Source organism: Besnoitia besnoiti, chromosome VIII (assembly GCF_002563875.1).
Source record: "Besnoitia besnoiti strain Bb-Ger1 chromosome VIII, whole genome shotgun sequence".
In the NCBI taxonomy this organism is placed as follows: Eukaryota; Apicomplexa; class Conoidasida; order Eucoccidiorida; family Sarcocystidae; genus Besnoitia; species Besnoitia besnoiti.
In genome coordinates, this window is record NC_042363.1 from 998,891 (window position 1) to 1,020,219 (window position 21,329).

Consider the following 21,329-nt stretch of genomic DNA (forward strand, 5'->3'; position numbering starts at 1 on the left):
TTTGGGTATCAAGGTTGTTTGTCTCCAAGTTGCAAGTGCCATGAGCACTTCAGACTTGTTTTTCAGTTCGCTGCTGGGCGTGAGAGTCTAGTAGTTGACCAAAATTCTTTCCTTCTTTATCCTTGTACTTGAAACTCGCCGGAGTCGGTCATCCGCACATGAGGCATATGCACTGTGATTCTGCGGCTGTTGTCCCGCATGTTTAGCGGCTTCATTTTCGAGGGTTTGCTTATTCGGGCGCTTAATATTTCCACTGTGCCTCGAGCTGATATTTTCTGATTATCTGCCGAGCAGCGGATATACCAGACAGAGCAACAAAAGCACTGCCACTGTTTTGAGATACTCGGTTAATGCTCTGATCGTTTGAGCGTCGGCCCCCTCCTGTAGTAGGCGCGCCGCGCGTTCCGCACAGGAGGGCGCGCCGTGTTTTGAATTTAAGCTGTCTTGTACGTGAGACATCTGTTAAAAAAGGACTCTGTGTATATTTTGTTTCATGGTTCAAATCAGGGCTAGATGATTCGTGTCGCGAGGGACTGCTGGATGAAGAAATGATCCGCTGCGGAGCGTCGGGTCGCTGACCACAAGAGGTACCTGTATCTTAGCCCCGGTTCATAGTGCCGGACGTCCTGCTTGCGTTGAGTGACTGTACGTTGCTGTTCAGAAGTCCTATCTTTTTCGCCTTTCTTTCACTATGCGCTGAAGTAATAAAGAAGTCTTCTCTGAGCTTCTTGGATTCAAGTCTCAGGTCGAAAAGCTCTGCCGTGTGTTTCTCGACGACTTTTACTAGGGTATCAGCAGTGGAGCTTTCGCGTCAAACCGCTTGAGCCCTTATTTTCGTCGTCGCCGTTCTCGAGGCAATATCCCCTTGCTCTGACCCAGGGAGTGCGCGACTGATTGCTTCAAGGGGCAGGCGCCCCCAGCAGCAGTGGCTCGTCTCGTCCGATGTGAGAGTGTTACACTTGTGCCTAATCCTGGGAACAGCAGGAGAGGGCTCTTCCTCTCGGCAGACCGTCGCGTTCTGAGCATCCTACCGCTAAACGAGATTTCCCGTCTTTGCGTCGCGTCGTGAGCTATTATCTACACAGGAATTCGGGTGCGCTCAATAGTCATTTGGAATTCTGCGTCTCAGCACCACAACGTTGTCTCTGTGCGTCAATATGGGGGGGACGCGCCATCTGAGTCGCAGCCGCAGTAGGTCGCCGGTGCGAGCACGCGGAGGCCGTCACAGAAATGATCGTGACGAGCGGCGGGGTTACGGATCGTGGAGGACCGGACGAAACGCCAGGAGCTATAACAATGCGAGAGGCAACAAGGGAGCTGTACTGGAGTTCTCAAACTCTCAGTCATCGTTTTATGGTGGCGGCGAGCATTCACGTCGTCACGGAGGGGGGAGCAGATTTGCGAACGGCGGCAGAAGTGGTGGGTCGGAAATCAGCGGACGAGGAGATTCTTTTGCTGAGACCAAGTCTGGAGGCGGGAGACTCCTGCTATCCGAGGAAGAAGAACAGGAGCGGTTGATGGCTGGACCAATGATGAATTTCAAGCAGTTCGTCATGACACGGGTAAGGGCAGGGAGAGGATGCAGGGGGACTTGCGCTTTCGTGCGGCATTGTAGTATAAGTACCATGGACGGGGTCGGATGAGCGTTTGAACTGTGAAGTGGTCCTTGACTTATTAGAAGGATTACGCAGAGAAATAGTTGGTCGCGGTTACACGTACCAGATACGGACTGCCTATTCGGTTATTGTGTGCGCGCTAACCTGGTAAGAAGTCGCTGCTCCTCGTCATGAGCTTCCTTCTTTTCCGAGAAGACAGGGAAAACGACTCATACAAATCGTTGACAGTTAGTATGCACAATTGGAAATACCAGTGTTGCCCTCTGAACCGAGCTGTGCCGACTATTTACACGGGACGCGCCGTCCTCCTTGTACGTGTGGTGGCGAGGCCACGGTGAACGGTGCTGGACGGGTCCGTAGGTATGCAGTCTGGTAAGCGACGTCGAACTTTGGTGTGCTCGACCGGCGGCTTTAGGGGACGGCCGTCGTTAATGAAGGAGAGAATGTAAGGGCAAATCAATAGCCGGGGTACCTTCCAAGGTCGGGTGCCCTCAAGGCCTTTGTCATCAGATCTTGAGTGCGTTTCGTGTTGATTCTGCGTCTTTTCTTTCCAGCCAGACCACTGTACGCAAAAGCAGCTGTCCCAGGACTACGAGATGTATGTGGAGCAGTATCGGGAACACCACGCCAAGTTGTTCTTCTCCAATCATGGCAAGAAGGCCTTTATGAGAGAGCTGTACCACCCGAACCTTGTTCGGCGTCAGTACGAACTGCTCAAATGCCGTGCAAAGAACGCGGCCAGAGTCTTTTTACAGGTATGTGAGAACTGGGTTACAACTTGAAAACTCACATGGCATGCTACACTGGTGGACAACTGTGTAAAGTGGGCTCGAGCAAGCTGTGCATGCTAAGTAGCAATCCAAAAGGTTGCCTCGACGGTGCAGCCAAATCTCTAGACGGTGGTTAACAATGGGACACGAGACCAAGCGGTGGTGCATCAAGAAGAATGTGATACAGCACACATTGCGATGTGTGGTGGCCGAAATGACAGCTACCAACGGATTCCCAATCGTAGGCGCGTGTGGCGATATTTTTTTCGGCATACAAGGGCATTAGACCTCTGCGGCCGATGTGTGGCTGCACTTGCTATCACTGACGTGGTAGTAAGTCTGAAATGCTTTGCATTCTATCATGCGTGTCAGCGAAGCCATGAGCAAATTCGCTTACCGTGCCATCTTCTGCTGTCGTTTGTTTCTGCAGAAGCTGCACAGAGGGTTCTTCTCCGACTTGTCGCTGGACGCAGACTACGCGGGTCTCCGGCAGTTCATTGAGGACAGCCCAGGCATGTTTCGCGATTCATCATCTTGGGCATCTGATATTCTACCCCCTGCTTCACCTGGACATTTTTCTTGAACATAGAAACTACGAAAGAGAACGCTGATACGCAGGTTGCTGAATAGGAACCGAACCAACTTCGTGGTCTGACATAGCAACGAGGCGGCGTTTCCGCAACTTGCCCCGGTCTTTATTTTTGCATGCTCTGATGAGTTACATGCGAATCGTTGCTGGACTGTGAACACCTTTTGCCTGGTAGCGGTTGATGGCTGAGGGGGAGGGTCGTCAGCGCGGCACACTCCCTCGCGTGCCGAACCACGGAATCCGCGTATTCGCCTGCGGGCGCAATCGACCTGTGCTACTCACGCTTCGGACCGTGTGAAGCAGCATTCGAGTGTTGGAGCGCCAGCGATTTTCATGCTTCTGTCGATTTTACTTTTCAGATGGCTCTCCGTTGTTGTGGGGAGACTGGCCGAGCCAACGGACCGTGGAAGTCCAGTCGACGGTGGTCGAGTTGGAGGACGAGAATGGAGATGAGGAGATGAATGACGAGGAAGGGAAACCAAAGTCGAGCTCACGCAGGACTGTGGCACATCCGGAGCCGCCGTATCTCCTCCTCCCAACAACAGGCTGCTTAGTGATTCGCGATGTGGATGCAGCTATTTCCAAGTTCGACATTCACGACGAACTGGTTGTAAGTGGAATCGGCCACCGAGGACAGTGTGCTTGCTCTTTGTTCAACCATAAAGGAACGGCTCCACTGGTCCCGCCCTCCCCCTCCCCCCCCTGCGTTGCTCCGCACTACATACTATTCGGTGGCAGCTCGCTTGTGCTCTCCGAAACTGCGTCTGTTTTTCGTCTTTTTATCAGAGGGAGAGGTTGGGGGAAACGCGCGCAGAGGTCGTGCGAGTATGTGAGCGCGAGTCACCACCACATGTGGCGCGCATGCGTGTGTTGCTCCCAACTAGAAAAAAGGCGCCCTGTATGTCGGAATGGCGGAAGGGGCGAGCCCGGTAGAGCCTCGCACAGCCTTTGTGCTTTTCCCCGATGAGGAGACGAAAAGGGCGGCCATGGAAAGTATTCGAGATATGACGTAAGCTGCTGGACCTTTTGACGCGATGTGTCGGTTTCGGCAATCAGCTGAGCTGTGTTCCATCCGACTGGCTCGTGTAAAAATTTTGCTTCGTCGCCTTGCGGGTGATTTCTAGCTCTTGTAGCTCGTCTTTGGAAGCGTCCCGTTCGTCTTGCCTAGCCGGTCACTCTCCGACGATTGAAGGGGTCCACGCGCGCGTGCGCTTCCCCTTACACACGAACTCGCACTCACGGGAACCTAGCTCATGGGCCTTCGCCTCACGCACTATGAACATCGAGTGTCGGACTGTTCTGTCTTTGCTTACGTGACTGGGTGTCAGAATCAAGGTCACGAAGCCGATGATCACAATTACACTGAGCGGCGATGAGCAAGAGACCTTCAAAGTGATATCTCTTACTCTATCGGAGCCCTCTGAACCAAGCACCTGCGACGTCTCGGTCACGCCACCAGCGGCGTGCACGCCGAAACGGATTCAAAAAGATCTGGACATTTCGAGAACTCTAATCATGCAGCTTGGTGAGGCCCGGCGTACCACAGTTCCTAGTACCTCTGTGCAATGACTCGAATTGTTCTGCAGGGAGAATTCATGCTCTTGAGCGTGCATAACTTTTGTTATTCCGCATGCGCATACTCATCACAGGCTGGATGCCCTGGGAGTCGACAGTGGCCCTCTTCGGCTTGCACATCTCTTTTTTTTCGTCAGCTGCATGTGGTTCCAGCGTGTAGCAGTGCAGTCATCTGTGCCCGTCGGCTGCGCGCTGCGATTCTTTTCAACAGATGAGCAGCTTGGAGTGTGGGACGGTGAGGAGAGGCACCCCCTTCTGTCTTCTCTTCCGGATGACGTCGACGACAAACGGTAAGCACTGGAGGCAGTTTAGCGTGCATAATCCCGGAACACGGGGGAGAAGCCAAGCAAAAATGTTTTTTTCGTCCTATCGGTAGAGTCTTGTGCGTGCAGAAGTTTTGCTTGATGGTGTGTGAAATGGCTACCGTCTTATATAATCAGATATCTGGTAGGCGTCTTCGTCAGATTTGTTGAATTTGTTTTTTCTCAAACCTGTAGAGAAACTCGCGACGATCAGGCGGCTATACGACTGGCGTTGGCCTGTAGAGCGTGTCGGTGCGAGTGTGCGGGAAATATTCAGCGCGCCGGGATGGTGCGTGATAGTAGCTTTGGGGAATGGAGTTTGCGAGGCGTCTTCTGCGCGGCAGCATGTGGCCGCTTGCACAGACATGTCACTGTAGTTCTGCGCGGGTACCTGAAACGCTCAAGGTCTACGGCGCTGATACGCTTTGTTTCGAGGCTCGAAGCGGCGGCAACATTACAGGTCGAATCGGTTGACAGTAAAGTTTAAGCAGGAGTGACCCTTAGACGCCCCTTCTTATTACTAGCGGACTGTGTAAACGTGGTCGACGAGCGCATGTATCACGGATACCTGACAAGCACAAAACTATCTCGAAACGAGGGCGCGCGCGTTTTTACGTGTATTTCAGGCGTTTGGACGTCCAGATTACGTATTTGCGCCAGGTCCACTCGCTGTGTTACTACAGCGGCGAGGTGAGCTCTACACTACCATCGATACGGACGGGTCGACTAATAGCCCGTAGTCTACCGCAGCTTCTTCACGCCAAGTCACGGTCACGTTTATTCTCTATTTCGTGGTCTGGGGCTGGGCGGGGCGTCAACTGGGGAACAACCCTCGATATGTCCCTGCGCAAGAATGTGTATCGTGTCCTCGTGTGCCTTCACACGTTAGTGAATACGGCTGGCACTCTAAGGCGTGGGGTTGGAGCCATGGAAGCAGGTGGGACTAAAGATATGGATTTGTGATGCCGATTAGCGCGTTTACTCGCATATAGGCAAGGCCGACTCCAGCAGCTTGACCGGAGTTCATCGGGGCTCTCCTGTTTCTGAGATGTGTCATGCGTAGATGTGCAAGGATGCGGTCGATCTGAACACGCGATGCGGAGGCGGATATCTCCGCCCTCAGATTCCACCCAGTTTGCAGCACTACTTGGAGACTGCCTCGACGGATGACGAGGAAGTAGACAGTGGAGGGGAAGGCGAAGACGTTACCACGAATGGGAGTAAAGGACGCAACAACAGCTACGGCGACAAAAGCGGCAGTAGAGCTAGACCCAGCAGCGGCACGGAGAACGACAGTGACGCCCCCCACGCGTTCGAACAGGACCAAAACATGGAGGCAGATGAGGACGTGGACGGAAGACAAGGGGCCGGGGCAAAACGCCGCTACATCTCCAGGTCACAGCGGCGGTGGATAAGGCAACTGGATACGCGTCTCGAAGGTCTGCTGAGTACAGCCAAACAGTTGACCGCGCTCTTGCCAGCCGCTATTGATGAGGATACTCCTGTGATAAATATGAAGTGGACGGCTTTCTGCCATGAGGTACGTAGGCGTACCCGCTGAATTCGAAGGGAATGTGCAATGTATCAAGACTCCGGCTGGCACAAAGCACGCGAACTGTCGCATGAACTTGCGGGCGCATTTTTGGTGTGCCTGCTTTCCTCCCGCGGCGGTAGACCTCGTAGTTTGCGTACCTGGCGTAGCCGCCTTGATACGTTTGTACAGGCAGGGGTTTGTCGCGGCTTAACGTGTCAGTGTCAGGAGTGTTGAGCGAGCATCAATGCTAAGCAAGGGTAACACGTGGGCATCTTCCGCAGGAAAATCTTTATGCAGTCACAAAAACCTATTGGAGATCCTCTGCGACTTTTCTTCACCTGATGGTGCCTTCTGTGTTACAGAAAGTCTTCGAGGACGACGAAAACAAGCATCGCTGTCGGCTGTGTAACAAACCTTTCAAAGCGCCGGTTTTCGTCTTCAAGCATCTTCGAAAGAAGCACGAAGAGGAGCTTGACCTCATCATAGATAAGGTGCGCATTTTCCCCGCATGGTACCTGCTCTTCTTTGCTGAACTGACTGTGTCGATTGGCAGCCGAGACGGACTGCGCTGGCGCAACAACTCGCAACTACCGCTCCTATGTGTTTTGGCCTGTCACGGCGTGAAACGAATATGGAAATTTCAAGACTGGTTAACTTAGTTGGTTATGAGGGATAGAAATACAATGTGCAGACCGTTCGAGTGCATTTTCCCGATGTGGAGGAACGTACGTTGTAACGCGTGGTGTGAGTCAGTTGGCTGTGCTTCGAATCGAACACACCGGACACATCTTCTCACTCGCTTTCATTGGGAGTGAACCGTCGGAGATGCGGTGAAAATCGCTCGTCAGCGTCCTTTGCGCTGGCAGGTACAAACCCACAGCTCTCGTCCTATTCAAGCGAGTTTCCTCACCGCGTTTCCTCTCTTACAGGCGCTGCCGCCTGATCTTCTGTGCTGGTCGATGTGGCTGTGTGCTCAGTATGCCAGCATCATCATGAAGGACCTGTACATGAAGGATCCAAACAAGCCTATCGTGTTGCCCCGGGAATCTTCCAGGGACAGCGTTGCGGAGGAGGGGCCACTCTACCAGCGAGCCTCCGATTTTGCGACCCCATGGGCCGCCGGCTCGCGGGCGCATAGCTCCGGGGGGGTCTCCTCCGATTCGGGCGCTTTGTCGACCGGTTACTCTGTCCCTGGCCCATACGGCATGGTGATGGTGCCTGCGCACCTTGCAGCTGGCGGTGAGTCTGTGGTTGTTATGCACACGAACCGGTGTGGTTACGAGACCCGCGAGTTTTCTTGCGATGCAGTGAAAAACAGTGGCTACTGGCACGATTGGGAAGCTTCGTCTTTAACTTTAGAGATTGTGCTGGACAACTGCAGTGCAGTGTTCTACGTTCTCTGTGGTTGCCAAACCACAGGGGCTCGGCTGTGCAGTTGTGTGATTGGCTTTGCAGGAGCACTGTACGCGGTTCCTGCTCCGGGTAGCGCTGGCCACACGGGAGGGATGATGATGCCTCCTCCACCTCCTCCTCAGTATTATCCTGTCGGTAAGCACCTTGGCTTCGATCGACGTGTTGTTTTGTTATACGCGTTCTGTGGCTCGTGCAGTGGCGCTGCAGTATGTGTGTTGTACGTTAGAACGCCACACCGCAGGCTCGGTTCTTCAGGTTCTAGGGTCGGTATGAAGTTCGGTGGGAGGCGGCAGGTGGAATTCATTGTCGAGCGTGGTGCATTTGATGCGATGCGGCATGCTGGCGACTCTCGTACTGCGGAGTACCTCACGTTCCTCTGTGTGCTGCTCTCTCAGAGTAGGGAATGGTGCCCCAGGTAATCGGGATTTAGTTTCCTTTTTCCACTTGGTGACGAGGAATACGCCCGCCGCACCAGATTTTGCACGTGTCGGCTTGGGAGTCGATGTCATTGGATCTGTCCAGGGTTTCTTCAGGCGTAGACTTGGCTTTTTTTTATGTTATTTGCTCAGGTGGAGGACCAATGCCGGGGGCTCCAGCGTATAGCAACCGAGGCACCCATACCTCCCGCCGCCCCGACTGGGATGCACCCGAACCCGTACCCGCCGGCAAGTTTGGGTCGCAGGTACGAAATCAAACAGCCATATCGTCCGTGACGCTGCTCATGGGGCAGGGTTAGGTGGAGGTTTCCTGCTGCATGCGACAACGGCATTCCTAGTATGTGGAATCTGTTGGCTTCGTCCCGAGCTGATACACACTTTGTGCATATATCAACCTGAATAAAGCAGATGCCGGAATGTGCTTTGCTGCGTTTTGTGTCTTGCAGGCTGCGGGAGGTGGATCACGCGCGTTGGCGAGTTACGATGATCTGTGATTTCTGGGAAGCGGGATTGCTCCTGGCCGCAAGGAAGTTTTTGTTGTGTTGCTATCTTCATGAGTGGAGGACTACCAGGTAGTTGTGTCGTGCCCTCTTACGTGGAGATATGCGGATCGTGCGCGACGCATTTGGGGGGGACCATGTCGGGTTTTTTGGGTAGGACACGTTGGTAAGCCGCAGTTCGAGGGGCAGCAGATTTGGAGGGCTTCCGATTGAATACCTTTTTGTGTTGAGATATGGAGGAACAGAAATTCGGGTCGGTTTGTAGAGAACTCTACACTAGGGTTCTCTGGCAAGGCATTGGTTAGCCGGTCACTTTGGACAGCGGTTAGATAGAGGCAAGGTGGTAACTGCAGTGGAGAGCCGAGGAATTTTATACATGCGTCGCTTATTCGTGACACACTGCTGTAACAAAGGACAAAGGATGCATGCGAAGTTTGCTTCAATTTCACAATTTGAGACAGGTAAACTTCCAACTGCGCCATTTTGGCCCCACCCGAAGCGCGGGCACCGGTGGTGAATCAGCTGTTGCGGAAGCGGTTGCCTGGATCCGTATGTTGGACAAGTCACGTAGACGCTGGGTGTCTACTTTGAAATCAGACACGCAAGCGGGCCGCGCCGTAGGCGTACCTATTGGTGACTATGTGCTTGCCCGTTCACACGCGCTTTGCACTGCACACATCATCAAGTCCGTGGGGGACACTGGCACGTACGCGCACTCTTCCTCAAAGCACCCTGGTTCGAGGGCGGGAAATCCGTATCTCACCGACGCAGCGTGGTTGCATACTTATATTCAAGACTTCAGTAGGCTCTCTGAACGCAGCGTTTCTGAGACACTGCGGCGCTTTGCCTAGGGGGTTGCCCGCTGCATATATTTCGGCAATATGAGTGTCGTCCGAGGGTGTCGCAGGAGCACAGATTGCAGCCGTCGAACGTTTGAGAGCATCCCTGCGGACAGTCTGGGATCGGTTCTTCTTTCGCGGGCCGACCTGATCGCAGCCGACAGATGCGACACATAGCGAAACATTAGAAGGCTCGCGCTATCTTGTCAACATCCCCGATATACACCACCATTCTCCCTCACTTTCACCATGGTCGCTGGCGTGGTGACGTTCTGGAGCTAAACTTCACAGGAAATCACCAGAACTGTGAGTTCCAATCCTACGTATTTTGCCGGTTGGCAGAAGTATGCAGGCCCCACGGGACTACCAGAAAAGTGTAAGTGTGCCAGAATGAATGGGCATCCTTCGCGTCAGACTTTTTTCTCGGCTGAACGTGGCGCTTTCTTTGCCACCAATGACATGGACGACGTAGGATAGGCGCCGGCGTGTGGGGAATCAACAGCACAGGAGCAGAAAAGCACTGCATTGTTCTCTCTATTGAATGGCTTTTAACAAGGGGTACTGTATATGATCAGAGCGTTCGTAAAGGAAACACTTCTGTCTGTTGTCTGTGGGAGGCATACGCATATTCACCTTTCAGGCAGGTTGGAGCGGAAACTAGTCTCGAACACGTGCGAGCTCTGCAGAGAGCTCCTCCATCGAAACACCTGCAACTTGTACATCCATCAAAATAGATCTCGCAGCTAGGAGGGCATGCAGCTGGAGGTCCGCCATAAGGATCACCCTCTTTCTCCTTCCGTGTCTGAGCCAGCTCCATCCCGTCCGTAGGTCGGCCCGCGGGGGTGCGTGAAGGTGAAACTTCGGCCGATGCGGCCTGCTGAGCGAGAAGCGAATTACCCTGAGGGTTTTGCGACTGGTGAGTTGTTAAGCCTGTACCTTGTTGAGACGACAGCTGCTGCAAAAGTAGGTTAGCAAGCTGTCCAGGTCCAGATAGTATGGTGGTGGCGCTCGTTCCTCCTGAATTCTGCTCTGTGAGCGCTGCTGCCAGCGCGGCCATCAACGCTGCGTCCCCCGTAGCGGAATGGTGCTGCTCTTGGTACGCCGAGGACACTGCAGCAGCTGCGAAAGGTGGCACTGAAACATTTAGACTGGAAGATGAAGGAGGGGGGGCCGTATTAGCCTCTCCATTGCTCTGGTCGGGCCGACTACGATGGGCGTCCTCAAGCCGCTCGCTCATGCCTTCCTTCGTTGCATCTTCATCAACCTTTGGAACGGCATCCTCTCCTAATGAGACCTGCTGGTCACGCGCAGGCCCAATGGCTGCCTCAAAAGCCGCATGAGCTACTTCAAAAGCTGCCTTCGCAGCAGCTTCCACCGCCGCTCTCGTAGCTGCTTCAATTGCTGCCTTGGTGATATTCTGAGTTATTAGAGAAGAAGAGTTGCTCAGTGCCTCCGTTATCACGGACGGCAAAGTAGAGTTATACGTGCCCTCTCCTCTATGGTCATCGGCTTCCGACGTGTTTCTATCTGCGGCCGGTGGCAGGTCAAGCGGTTGTAAACCAGAGTGTTCAGCATTGTGAGACTGCATTTGTTCACTATCTTCAACACTCGGGCTTCCTCCTGTCCGAGTTCTTTTGTTCCTATCCTTTCTGTCTTCTTGGACAGAGGCAACTGTCTGAACTTCCGTAGATGCTGCAGACGCTGGCGCTGGCTCTGTAGGAGACGCTGCACGGGTATCATTCTGGTCAGCACGGTTCTGGTCGCCGTTGAGTTCTGGTGATTCGGACTTTCTGCCTCTTTCCCGAGGCTTGATTCCGTCATCCCACATGCCGTAAGGAACGGAACGGATGATTTGCATGGCCGTTTTGAAAAGCGTAGGGTGTTTATCGACTTCTTGTTTCTCCATCAAGCAACAACTCCAGCCATCGATATCAGGAGACAACTCTGTCGGGCTCACAGCTTCTGACTCATCTGGATCAGGCGTTGTAACAGGATGGCGCCCATATGCAGCGGGGCCGAGTGCGCAGTATGGCGAGCAAATAACGTCTCCAGAAAAGCATCCACAGATGCGGCAGCCTTGACGCCACAGGACGCACGACGGATCATTCGAGTCTCCTTCGCGTTGCCGTCTGTGATACTTGTTGGATGGTGACATCCTGGCCCCTGATCCAGTCCGTGTGACTTTGTCCAGGAATTCGTAAGCTTCATCATCGAACGCACAGGAATCCAGCGCTGGAGAGTCCTCATTCTGCGAGGATCCTCCTCCAGCACATCTTCTAGTGACAGCTGAGGCAGCTATTTTACTGTTTCGCATCCGCGAGGACTTCAGCGAATGGACTTCTTCCGTAGCTGTCTCGTCCTCTGGTTCCCCATGCTGTTCACGCGATGTTGCTGTTTCTTGCACATCTGTATTTGCTAGCTTTACTGATACATCTGAGTCTTCATTTCCGCTAGATGCCGCGTCGGCGTCCTTGTCTCCGGTGGGTTCCGGTGCTGACAAGGCATGCGGTGGAAGACTGCGTAGGAACTGCCTTACGCCCTTCAATAGCGCTTGGATCACATTGGCGCCAGACTGTGTTACAGTCAGCTCGCCTCCGGCTTCCTGAGCGTGGCTCAGTCGGGACGACTCGCCCCTAGAGGTAGTTGTGGCATGCCCTGTCATCTCCGCAGTCTTACTATCTCCGTTGCGCTGAGTATTTAGTTCAGATGTCTCCGACGAAGGTGTTTGTTGTAGCTCGTCCTTCTCCTCGATAGTATGGTCCTCAGGTCCTCCTGCGTGGGGGTGTTCATCACTTCCTGAATTGGGGCCAAGCGACGATCCGTGCAAGTTATGCTGAGTGCTGTCGTTTGACGTGGTAGGCCGCTTTTTCTTGTGCATCATTGGCAGACGCATGGGGGGTTGGGATGGTCTGCCATCAGTGTTGAATACTGACAGATCATCTGTCTCATTTTGGCCTGTAGAACTATAGCCGCGGGTGACAGGTGCAACAATAATAATATCCCCGGGGCTCAATGGTAAGGTAGAATTCCAGGAGTCTGCTATCAGCACTTTCGTGTTGTTATGGAGCCACTCTGCAGCAAGGTGCTGTAGTTGCAAGAGCTGGCCCATGGGTCCCGCTCGAACGAGCGGCACGGCTTTCTGAAGTTCCCTTGTTGGCCCCGGTGCTGCTAGAAGCAGCACCTTGCTCCTGGAAACATTTGAATCAATCGGAATTTCTGATCCTGCAGGAAGACAGGGACATTGTGGCTCGGCGCTAACACTTACACAGGATAAATAGAATTGAAGCGCAACTACCGAATTCGACAAAGTGCTATTTTAGAAAACTTCCTTCTACGCCCCAACCAGGTAGCCTGATCCGACATCAGCTGTTCTGGAGTAATCTCAAAGCAGTACTGAGTTTATTGACTCAGAGGATCCCACAGCACGTTTTGAGTGACACTATTGAGCAATAAAGCATCACCACTGTTCCAGTGATGCCCTGCAACTATGTACACTCGTCGGGCAGGCGCGCTATATGTGAATAAACCCCAGACTCCCCCGTAGGACGTCCTCTTAACATGACGCGTGAGACGCCGCCGTAGCCATCCTCTATTTGTCACATGTGGAGTTCACATTCACTATTTATCGGCCCGGTACCAAATGCCACAAATATACGCCAACCACAGCGTAGCAAATCAACATATCGTCCACTGAATATATTTGAAGCAAACAAGACACTCCGCAGACGGTCCAGATTCGACAGCAACACGACACTCCCACCAGAAATCCACGACCACCACCACAACAAACCCGAACTTGTGTTCCAAGAGTGACAATCCAGAAGACTAGTATCGTGGAAAGCAGTACAACAGATTCGTCATTAGTTTCCGAGAATCATGATAAAGTGAACTGTCCCTATCCTCTTACCCTGCTGACCCCCTTTTGACTCCGCAGCTGGTGACACTCGACGGGTAGGGTCATCTGAAGAGATGTTTCGGACAGTTGCAGCGTCAGCACCGGCTAGGACGAGCATGAGAAAAGGGACCATAAAAGAAGTCTGTAAACGTTTGGCCGACGCCATCGTTGCGCGACGGTGTACATGACGTTCAACTACATGAACGAAAGTGCTCCTGTTCCCTAGTCTGCGTCCTCGAAATGAACCGATGAAAAGCTAGCCGGCGATAGAGCCGGAGCGAAAGGAAACTAAATGAGCATGACCTTGCAACGCCTTTCGCTCTTGGCAAAAAAGAACTTTAAGACAAAATAGGAATGCTGTTAGTATGCAAAAGGTCGGCCTGGGGAAAGCCTTCACGATGCAGCGTCGAAGGGGTCGAGTCGCACCGAGCAGACACGGCGACCTGCAACAACTGGCACATCACGAGACAAGAGTCTGTCAAGATGACTGGCAGACCGTCCGCGACTTGCGTAGAACGTTGTGGGTACAGCATTCTGTCAATCTCTGCTGTTGGCAGACATGCGGCGAGCGAGCACGTGCGTGCGTGCATCTTCCTCTTGACATGTCGTGAGTCACCTCATCTCGGGGGAGTGGAAGAAGCACTTCCAGCAATATGGAGATCACTTCCCAGACGTGCCAAAGGCGCAAAAGATTCAAACATTCGACGTGTGAGACGGCGGCGGCAATAACGAGATTTCTCTACCAGCAAGCTCATGGAAATATCCAACTGCACTCACGCTTTCCGGCGCAGTTCGGTTGTGGAGCTAAGCGGGAAGGGAAAGGCAACAGGTAAAAATAGCCTGCACGCCCGACCAAACAGAAACATTTACAACGTCACCGGGCTGGGATGCTGACCGGCAAATCTGTCTAACAGTTTGCTACGGATATAACCTCATCGCTATGGTATGGCGGCTGACATTTTCTAGAAGCGCGAAGCCCTACATTCCGCCTACGAGACTTCCTTTGCCGCGATGCCGCCGTCCATGCAACGTCCGCCTAGTAAATGATATTTCGGCCTCTACAGGCTCTAGAGCTGAGAAACACTGCCAGCTATTGAAACAAAGTGCACGCTGAGTCTTCACTGTGTACGTGCTTCCTGCCATAATGGCCCGGCGCGCTCGGCATCCTAGGTCATTTGACATCACGATGAATACATACGGTTTCCTATCAATCGCCGCATCAGCCTCCACCGTCAGATAGATCCACGGTAGCTCGAAGTTTTGTCACCTGTTGTAAAATCGTTGCCTACTGTGCCTACCTGGAGAGTGCAGAGAGACAGAATCGTACGATGGGAATATGCTCGCGCGTTGCAGAGCTTCTTGCTTCTATTCGCTTGATAAATTCTGCGGATTGTTAAGCAGTTCTGGGCACTACGTCGTGGTAAAAAACCCCAGAAATATGACATGTGTGAAGGATGCCTCTGATCAACTCCCTGCCCACGATGTCAATATTATGACCCAGTGAAGCTGAAAGAACCGCAGAATACTGCACCGGCGCTAAAAAATGAGACAGAAATCCTTTCGATCTACGTATAACGATCGAAGACACAACAGGCGTTACAAGGGAGACGCATGGCCCCGGGTAAGAGCTTCTCAGCTACGTTCAGAAGGTAGGTAGAGTGTGTGGGTTTTTCACAGTAGGCAGGGATGGCTTGAACCCCCCTCACCCCCAGATCTAAAAGCACGAGAAACAGTGAAGCGTAGGACTGAGACGGGTTTCTGCGGAGCAGCGCTAGGCCATCTATCGTTATTATCACATTGCAAGTAGCTATCGCCTCTCTACAAATGATCCGCGATCCACGGCTTTGTGAGAGAAATGCTGGACAGCCCGATCAGAATGCTTTAGTGCGGGCGCAGAACGGAAGAGTTGCTCCCATAATTCAGAATGAAACGGTGTGGAGCGCAAGCGCCCACAGCATCGCAGGCAAGTGTCTGGTGCCTCCAACACCTGTGGCGGCACAGCCCATCGTGCTTCGAAGGATTGTTTAATTGCTGTATACAAGAAGATGGACTTGGATGAGTTGACAGTGTCGGCGACCAATTGCTTGACACTACTGAACGGACGCCCCTCAGGCTGTGCGGGGATTTGATATACTCAATCACGACCACTGCTTCATGTCTTGACGTGACTAGTCGACAGGTTAGCGTGCCCTAAACACACTTGAACATCATGTTCTAGAGGTTTGCAGACATCCGGCAGTCGCGACACGGAGCGGCGACTGCCATATGTAAGCGACTAGGTTACTAGCACTACGTGGCGGTATTCAGAGCTCCTCTCCTCTTTCCTGGAGTGCCGTTTGGACACTCCAGCCTTCCTGCCTTCACACAGCTGCGGTAGCAAGACATACGGTGCAGCAGCTGGGTTGGCGCAACGGATCCCATACCAGGTTTACGAGACGCGCGGTGCTCATGCTCGGCCTACGGCAGTGCATTACGTGGGTTCTTCGCAGTCAGCACGGCCCTCTGTAGGCTGAAAATGATGACACCATCATCGAGCAATTCTTCTACCACGGTGTTCAGAAACGCAACCCCGATGGACCACGGCGTCTCGCGGACAGGCACATGATTCCCTAACGGAGTCGAAACCCTCTTACTTGGGACGAAACCCTCGTGCACAATGACGTCTACCGTCACGCAGCAACAAGCAACCATTACAACCAACGGACGTTGGAGCCTCCGGAGAAAATATAAATATTGAGGAGAAGTAGCCGTGGACCTTGCTCCCTACTATGTATTCTCAGAAGGAAACAACTACATTGTCTATGATTCTGAGCCAACAATATCGCTTGCTTTGGGCACTATCACGGGACGCGCAGTTCCGCCCGTTACGAAATCTCGGTGGCATTCGCAGCGGTACACGTCGCTGACAGTGGTGTAGACGAAATAATCTTCTAGAGCTGCCCCCTTGCTGGGGACTCTAATATGCATCTACCAGATCCCGTTGCTTGACTCACGATCCCAATACAAGTGACTGACAGTTGGCATGGCCTTCACAACGCATAAAAAACAGTGGAAGCGCTGAATATCCAAGCCACCAATCCCATACGAAAGGAAACACCAACTACAATTACGAAGCACTCCTCCAGAGGCTGGCTGCGGTCCGGGCGCATTTGCGCTGTACGCACCGGAGCCACTGAAACATAAACGTGCCAAGAGCTTGATCAGTCTGTGTGAATAGTGCGGCCACATGCGAAGCGCTGGAGGGTCGGTGTGTAGCAGAGGCACACATCATAACTCCTCAAACTCTTTGAGCATGGTAGACGTCAGCCGCTGGACTGTCACTGTATATGACAGCTCCTTCCCCGCGATAAAAGGCACGACTCCTTCCCCAGGCTGACCCGCAATGTTGAAGATCGCGGGAACCTGTTCCGCACATGATAGAAACAGAACGTACGTACATCGAAAATTTGCCACGGCGCTTCCCGCGCCGTACATAGACTAGGCATCACACGTCTGCAGCCAAGGTATCAGGGATACGCCTGCGAGAAAAGTTGAATAAGAGGGCGCCTCATTACAGGGACGCCCAGCCCATGAACCGCGTTTCTAGCATAAAATCACGATGGCGCACTGACCGTTTGGGGTGCTGGGTAGATGACAGCACACTCTGCGTCTTCTTCCAACGCTGCGAACAACAGGAGATGGGGAAACGGTCACCCAAAATCACAAAACTAGTTGCAAGCAGGCGGTGCCCGGGGAACCGGTAGATGCGCGAGGAAACTACTTACATGGGTGGACCCCCGCTGAAGACGACATCACACTACAAAATACAGGAGACACTCACTTGCTGCGTCGAAGCCGAAAAATGTGGCCGCGTTGACGTCCGCGAACTTTCGAAGCTTGGAGAGACAGCCAAGCTTTGCGAATATGTCAGTCAAATACTGCACGCATAGCAAGGGCAAGCCACAGCACGGGATTCACACGCGCGAAGCCCCTACATGTGAAGAATGCTAGTACACTAGACCTCGGCCCCTTGGCTCTTAATCATTCAGCACACACTCTCTCCAATGCAACTGCGCAAATTCCATGTTGAGTAGCTTACAGCGAGAAGAAGTGGCTGTGTAAACACGCCCGCAGCAGGCGGGGACCCTTCTTTCGAGGTCCTGCAAACAACAGCCCTACATTACGGTCCCTCGAAGAGTGAATATGACTCTGATTATGGTACACCGACAACGTAATTCCGTATGCTGCAGCACACGACCAAACCGGCGCACTAGGAGGGGAGCACGAACGAGGCACGCCAACGCGCAGCCGGTGCGGCCTGGGATGCCACTACGACTACCAGTTTTCCAACAAGGACGAATGAAATAAACGATGACTCGTGCCCTGTTCTCCCACGCCTAATGATCGAGCCGGGTACACCTCGTAGTTTTGCTTCGGAACAGACACGTGCCTCAGCAATGAGACAACTCGCCTAACCAAACTACCAATCTCCATTCGAGCGTGGCGACGGGAGGCATTCAAACTATTATACACATCGCGCGTGCTGCGCGACACTGCGTGGACCTTCAATTGTGCTAATGCGCGACTGTGCAATAGTTGCAATGCGCGTCCCTTCTCCTTCTTGACTGGCGGTTGCGCTGATTCACGACTACGCCCGCCACTTCATTGCAAGGGCAGACCCCGAAGTTGAGCGCTGCGCCAATCGATATTTCTTTCCGTACTCACCTGGGATGGGGCGCTGAGTCCGATCCCAGGAAGAAGTGGCTATCTCCTTCGCGGACAACCTGTAGAGACGCGTCAAGTTCAACAAGCGCTGGCACGACAATACACAACATTATAGCAGGCCTTCTATTCCACAGTGCGCATGATCCAGTCGATTCACTATTGTATGTACGATAATACACAAATATGTGAAAGTTGAGACCATCAGAGCAATACTAGCTGAGCACAACATCTTCAGCCTCAGGGTAATGCGGGTTGTGGGGGAAGCGTTCTACCACATCACTAACTGACAAAAGCAGCGCAAACCGGACGTATCGGCACAATGCCTACAGCGAAGCATGAAGTAAAACTTCACATTATCACGATACGTGGAACAGACATGAATCACATATTGCGTGGATATGACCCTGGCTTACCTGCTGTAGCGCCGCGCGGTCTTCGTTCATTTTTGCCAACGGCTTGCAAAAGTTGTGAGGGTTGGCAACCGCTCCGGCACAGCATAGGGCTCTGTTGCCTCCCGACTCTGTGGCCATCTTGACAGTCTCTGCCTTCATGACGTCGTCGACCGTTATCTGAAACGAATAGCGGCAGGCTCACAGGTGAATAGCGGAAGTTACCGACGCGCCAACTGAAACGCAGAACTTCTACAGCGGGCTTCTCGGACACAGGGCCCAGGCAACACCAGCACAGCAGACGTGAGGACCTGACGCCAACAGTCCCTCGGCGAGCGACTGTACACCGGCAATCCCCGTCATTAAGGGAAAACGTGCCGGTACCTGCGTCACTGGGATGAACTTACCAACAAATGATGCGGTGTTATGGTGGCGCCGACATTGGACGGCATGCGCTTGATTGTTTGGATGGCAGCGGCGGTTGAGACGTGCTCCAGGACAATCTTCAGGGAAGGGAATCTGGCGTGAAGCTTTGAAGAGAAGAAACACACACGACAGCAGATGGTTGGGCAGATCACATTTACATGAAGTCCAAGTTCCCGGCGCGCAATGTACTACGCAGTGGCCGACACCGAGATCCGACAGCCGTCCGCAACTCGTAAGACGAAAGGGATGGTGTGCACCAGGTACTGCAGCATAAGCCGACGCAGCTCGTGTTTTCCCTTCGCCGTACACATTCCACTGCTACACGCTCACCTGCTCGAAGAAGGGTAGGAAGGCCTCTTCTGCATCAAGAGCGGCCACCCCTGGCACTTCTCCATGTAAGTGGAGCGTGAGCCCCAGTTCTTCCATGGCTTCAAAGAGCGGGTAATACTGCTCGTAGCTCTGATCAAAGAACCGTAGAGCCAAAGCCAGGAGACACGAGTCGCGCAAGCCAGCAGTCCATTCGCTTCTCTGTAGGACTCTCGTGTTGTACAGACCTGCATGACTGTGCACTAAGATTTCCAGAGTAAGGCAGTGGGCAACGAAATGATCACCATGACCTTGGGAAACAGTTATCTGCGCTGACCAGAAGAGCGCGCCACGTGCAAATATGAATATGACTGCGTCAGAAACATGGCGCTGAACACGACAGTGTGTGCCCACGCACCTCAACGCCTTTGTCTGAGTTCGTCGTGACCCCCTTCGGGTAGCTCTTCACCTGCACACACGACCAGCAGACGGCAGGATCACCCGGCGTGCATCGAGGGGAGCCTTTCTGCTTGCGGCCCCCGATGCGGTAGCGAGACCAGCTGTTCAAGGAAACGAAAACTCGCGTCACTGCGGACATCGGTGACAAAGGTGCATGCGAGACGCCCCGCTCGCCGCCCCATCCTCTGCGATAGCAACCCGCACAGCGAGCACCGGCCTTCCGCCTTCTGCTACAGTGCCTTGTTCTACTCCGTCTCCGTCGTCCTCACCCCCACGACGCGACAGGCCTTTGCATTCTGCCGAAGGTCGTCAATCGACAACTCCGGAGACAGGAACAGCGTCATCAAATATTCCACGCTCGAATCCTGGATAACAAGGACAACACCCAAGACCCGTATGAGCACACATCATGCGCCTCGGTTGCGTACGCAGATATTCGTTCGCGCACGGGCTCGGAACTCTGCGTCTAACGCGGAGGCCTTTGCACGACTTGATGATGGTGAACTCTCGCGAATCAAGGAGCGGGGCTGCAACAGCAATGCCAACGTGACCTCGCCGCGTCGAATACCCGTGGGCGTCCATATTGAGTCGTGGAATCGTACCCGAACGACCACATCGTTAAAGGTCACCACTGGCAGCCACAGGGGAAAGACCACGTGCTCACTGCAGACGCTTCCTAGGTGTTGGCATCTTATGTGGGTTTGTACCACATGCCAGTCCCACATCGGAATGGTAGCGAGCAACAGGCAGGCAGAGGCGCTCACCAGGCTGATGAGCTGCTCTCTATACGCCGCGGCTTGTTCACATGTTGTGACCGGAGGGACGGTATTGGGCATGACCAAGACTCGCCGGCTGAGACGCAAAAACACAAAAAAATCATGGAAAAACATCTAAGCGACCTGCTGCGCTTCCATTCATATGTTCAAATTAGAGGTGCAGGCCACCCTGGCCCTTGCGAAGAAAATTCTGTACTTGCTGAAGCCCCACCCTACAGGGCCTTAGCTGGCACTGCGATCGACCTGCAGTCCCAAGGTCCTGAAAAAAAAAATCGCAGACGCGTGATATGGCAGGCTGGGCGCACGTTCTTAATGCAAGGGAGGATCGCGTTAGACGGCATACCATCCTCCTGGCTTGATCGTCGGGGTAACTAGTTTCGCCATTTCGTCTTGTCGGAGGTGGACATGCATATCGCTTATGAGCGGGATAATCATCGGTTTTGATGCCGGTGGGCAGCCGCATGGGCTGCCTTCTCCGTTTCTCGCTCCATTCTGTTGGGAAACAGGTTCGTCCGCCATCGTTAGGCACATATACACGCATAGCAGCGCCAGATACGCGAGGTACTACTTTGCTGGTCAGGCAACCCACAGCGGAACGCTTCTCCGCGAGAGCATACAACGGAGTGCTGATAGTCGATATCCGAGTCAGGTTCACTAGAGGGAAGAGTGCTGACGCTTGACTCGCCTCAAGGGATACTTCGATAACCAGTTAAGCGCCGCTATCGACGTGAAACATACGTGGGTCCTAAGCGACCGCTGGCTCTCAATTTCAACCCAGCGAATATAATATCTGACCACA

At 53.3% G+C, this 21,329-nt stretch overlaps 3 protein-coding genes across 3 annotated transcripts; 1 reads left to right on the forward strand and 2 right to left on the reverse strand.

Annotated features, from left to right (window-relative positions):
* Positions 1 to 1,157: 1,157 nt before the first annotated feature.
* BESB_082740 (uncharacterized protein) lies at positions 1,158 to 8,730 on the forward strand (the record flags this gene model as incomplete). Its single annotated transcript, XM_029366624.1, has 14 exons — positions 1,158 to 1,562; positions 2,171 to 2,371; positions 2,817 to 2,902; positions 3,276 to 3,585; positions 3,860 to 3,984; positions 4,304 to 4,500; positions 4,762 to 4,840; positions 5,479 to 5,542; positions 5,916 to 6,392; positions 6,749 to 6,877; positions 7,364 to 7,625; positions 7,842 to 7,934; positions 8,369 to 8,481; positions 8,683 to 8,730. The coding sequence occupies 14 exons, from the start codon at positions 1,158 to 1,160 to the stop codon at positions 8,728 to 8,730; spliced, it is 2,589 nt and encodes an 862-aa protein (XP_029217084.1).
* Positions 8,731 to 10,146: 1,416 nt separating this feature from the next.
* BESB_082750 (uncharacterized protein) lies at positions 10,147 to 12,684 on the reverse strand (the record flags this gene model as incomplete). Its single annotated transcript, XM_029366625.1, has 1 exon — positions 10,147 to 12,684. The coding sequence occupies one exon, from the start codon at positions 12,682 to 12,684 to the stop codon at positions 10,147 to 10,149; it is 2,538 nt and encodes an 845-aa protein (XP_029217085.1).
* A 4,053-nt stretch (positions 12,685 to 16,737) lies between these two features.
* Positions 16,738 to 21,049, reverse strand: BESB_082760 (dihydroorotase; the record flags this gene model as incomplete). Its single annotated transcript, XM_029366626.1, has 12 exons — positions 16,738 to 16,872; positions 17,082 to 17,131; positions 17,291 to 17,387; positions 17,549 to 17,609; positions 18,175 to 18,233; positions 18,588 to 18,743; positions 18,971 to 19,093; positions 19,320 to 19,448; positions 19,714 to 19,764; positions 20,024 to 20,119; positions 20,519 to 20,606; positions 20,874 to 21,049. 12 exons carry the CDS (start codon positions 21,047 to 21,049, stop codon positions 16,738 to 16,740), a joined length of 1,221 nt encoding a protein of 406 aa, XP_029217086.1.
* Between the last annotated feature and the right edge of the window lie 280 nt (positions 21,050 to 21,329).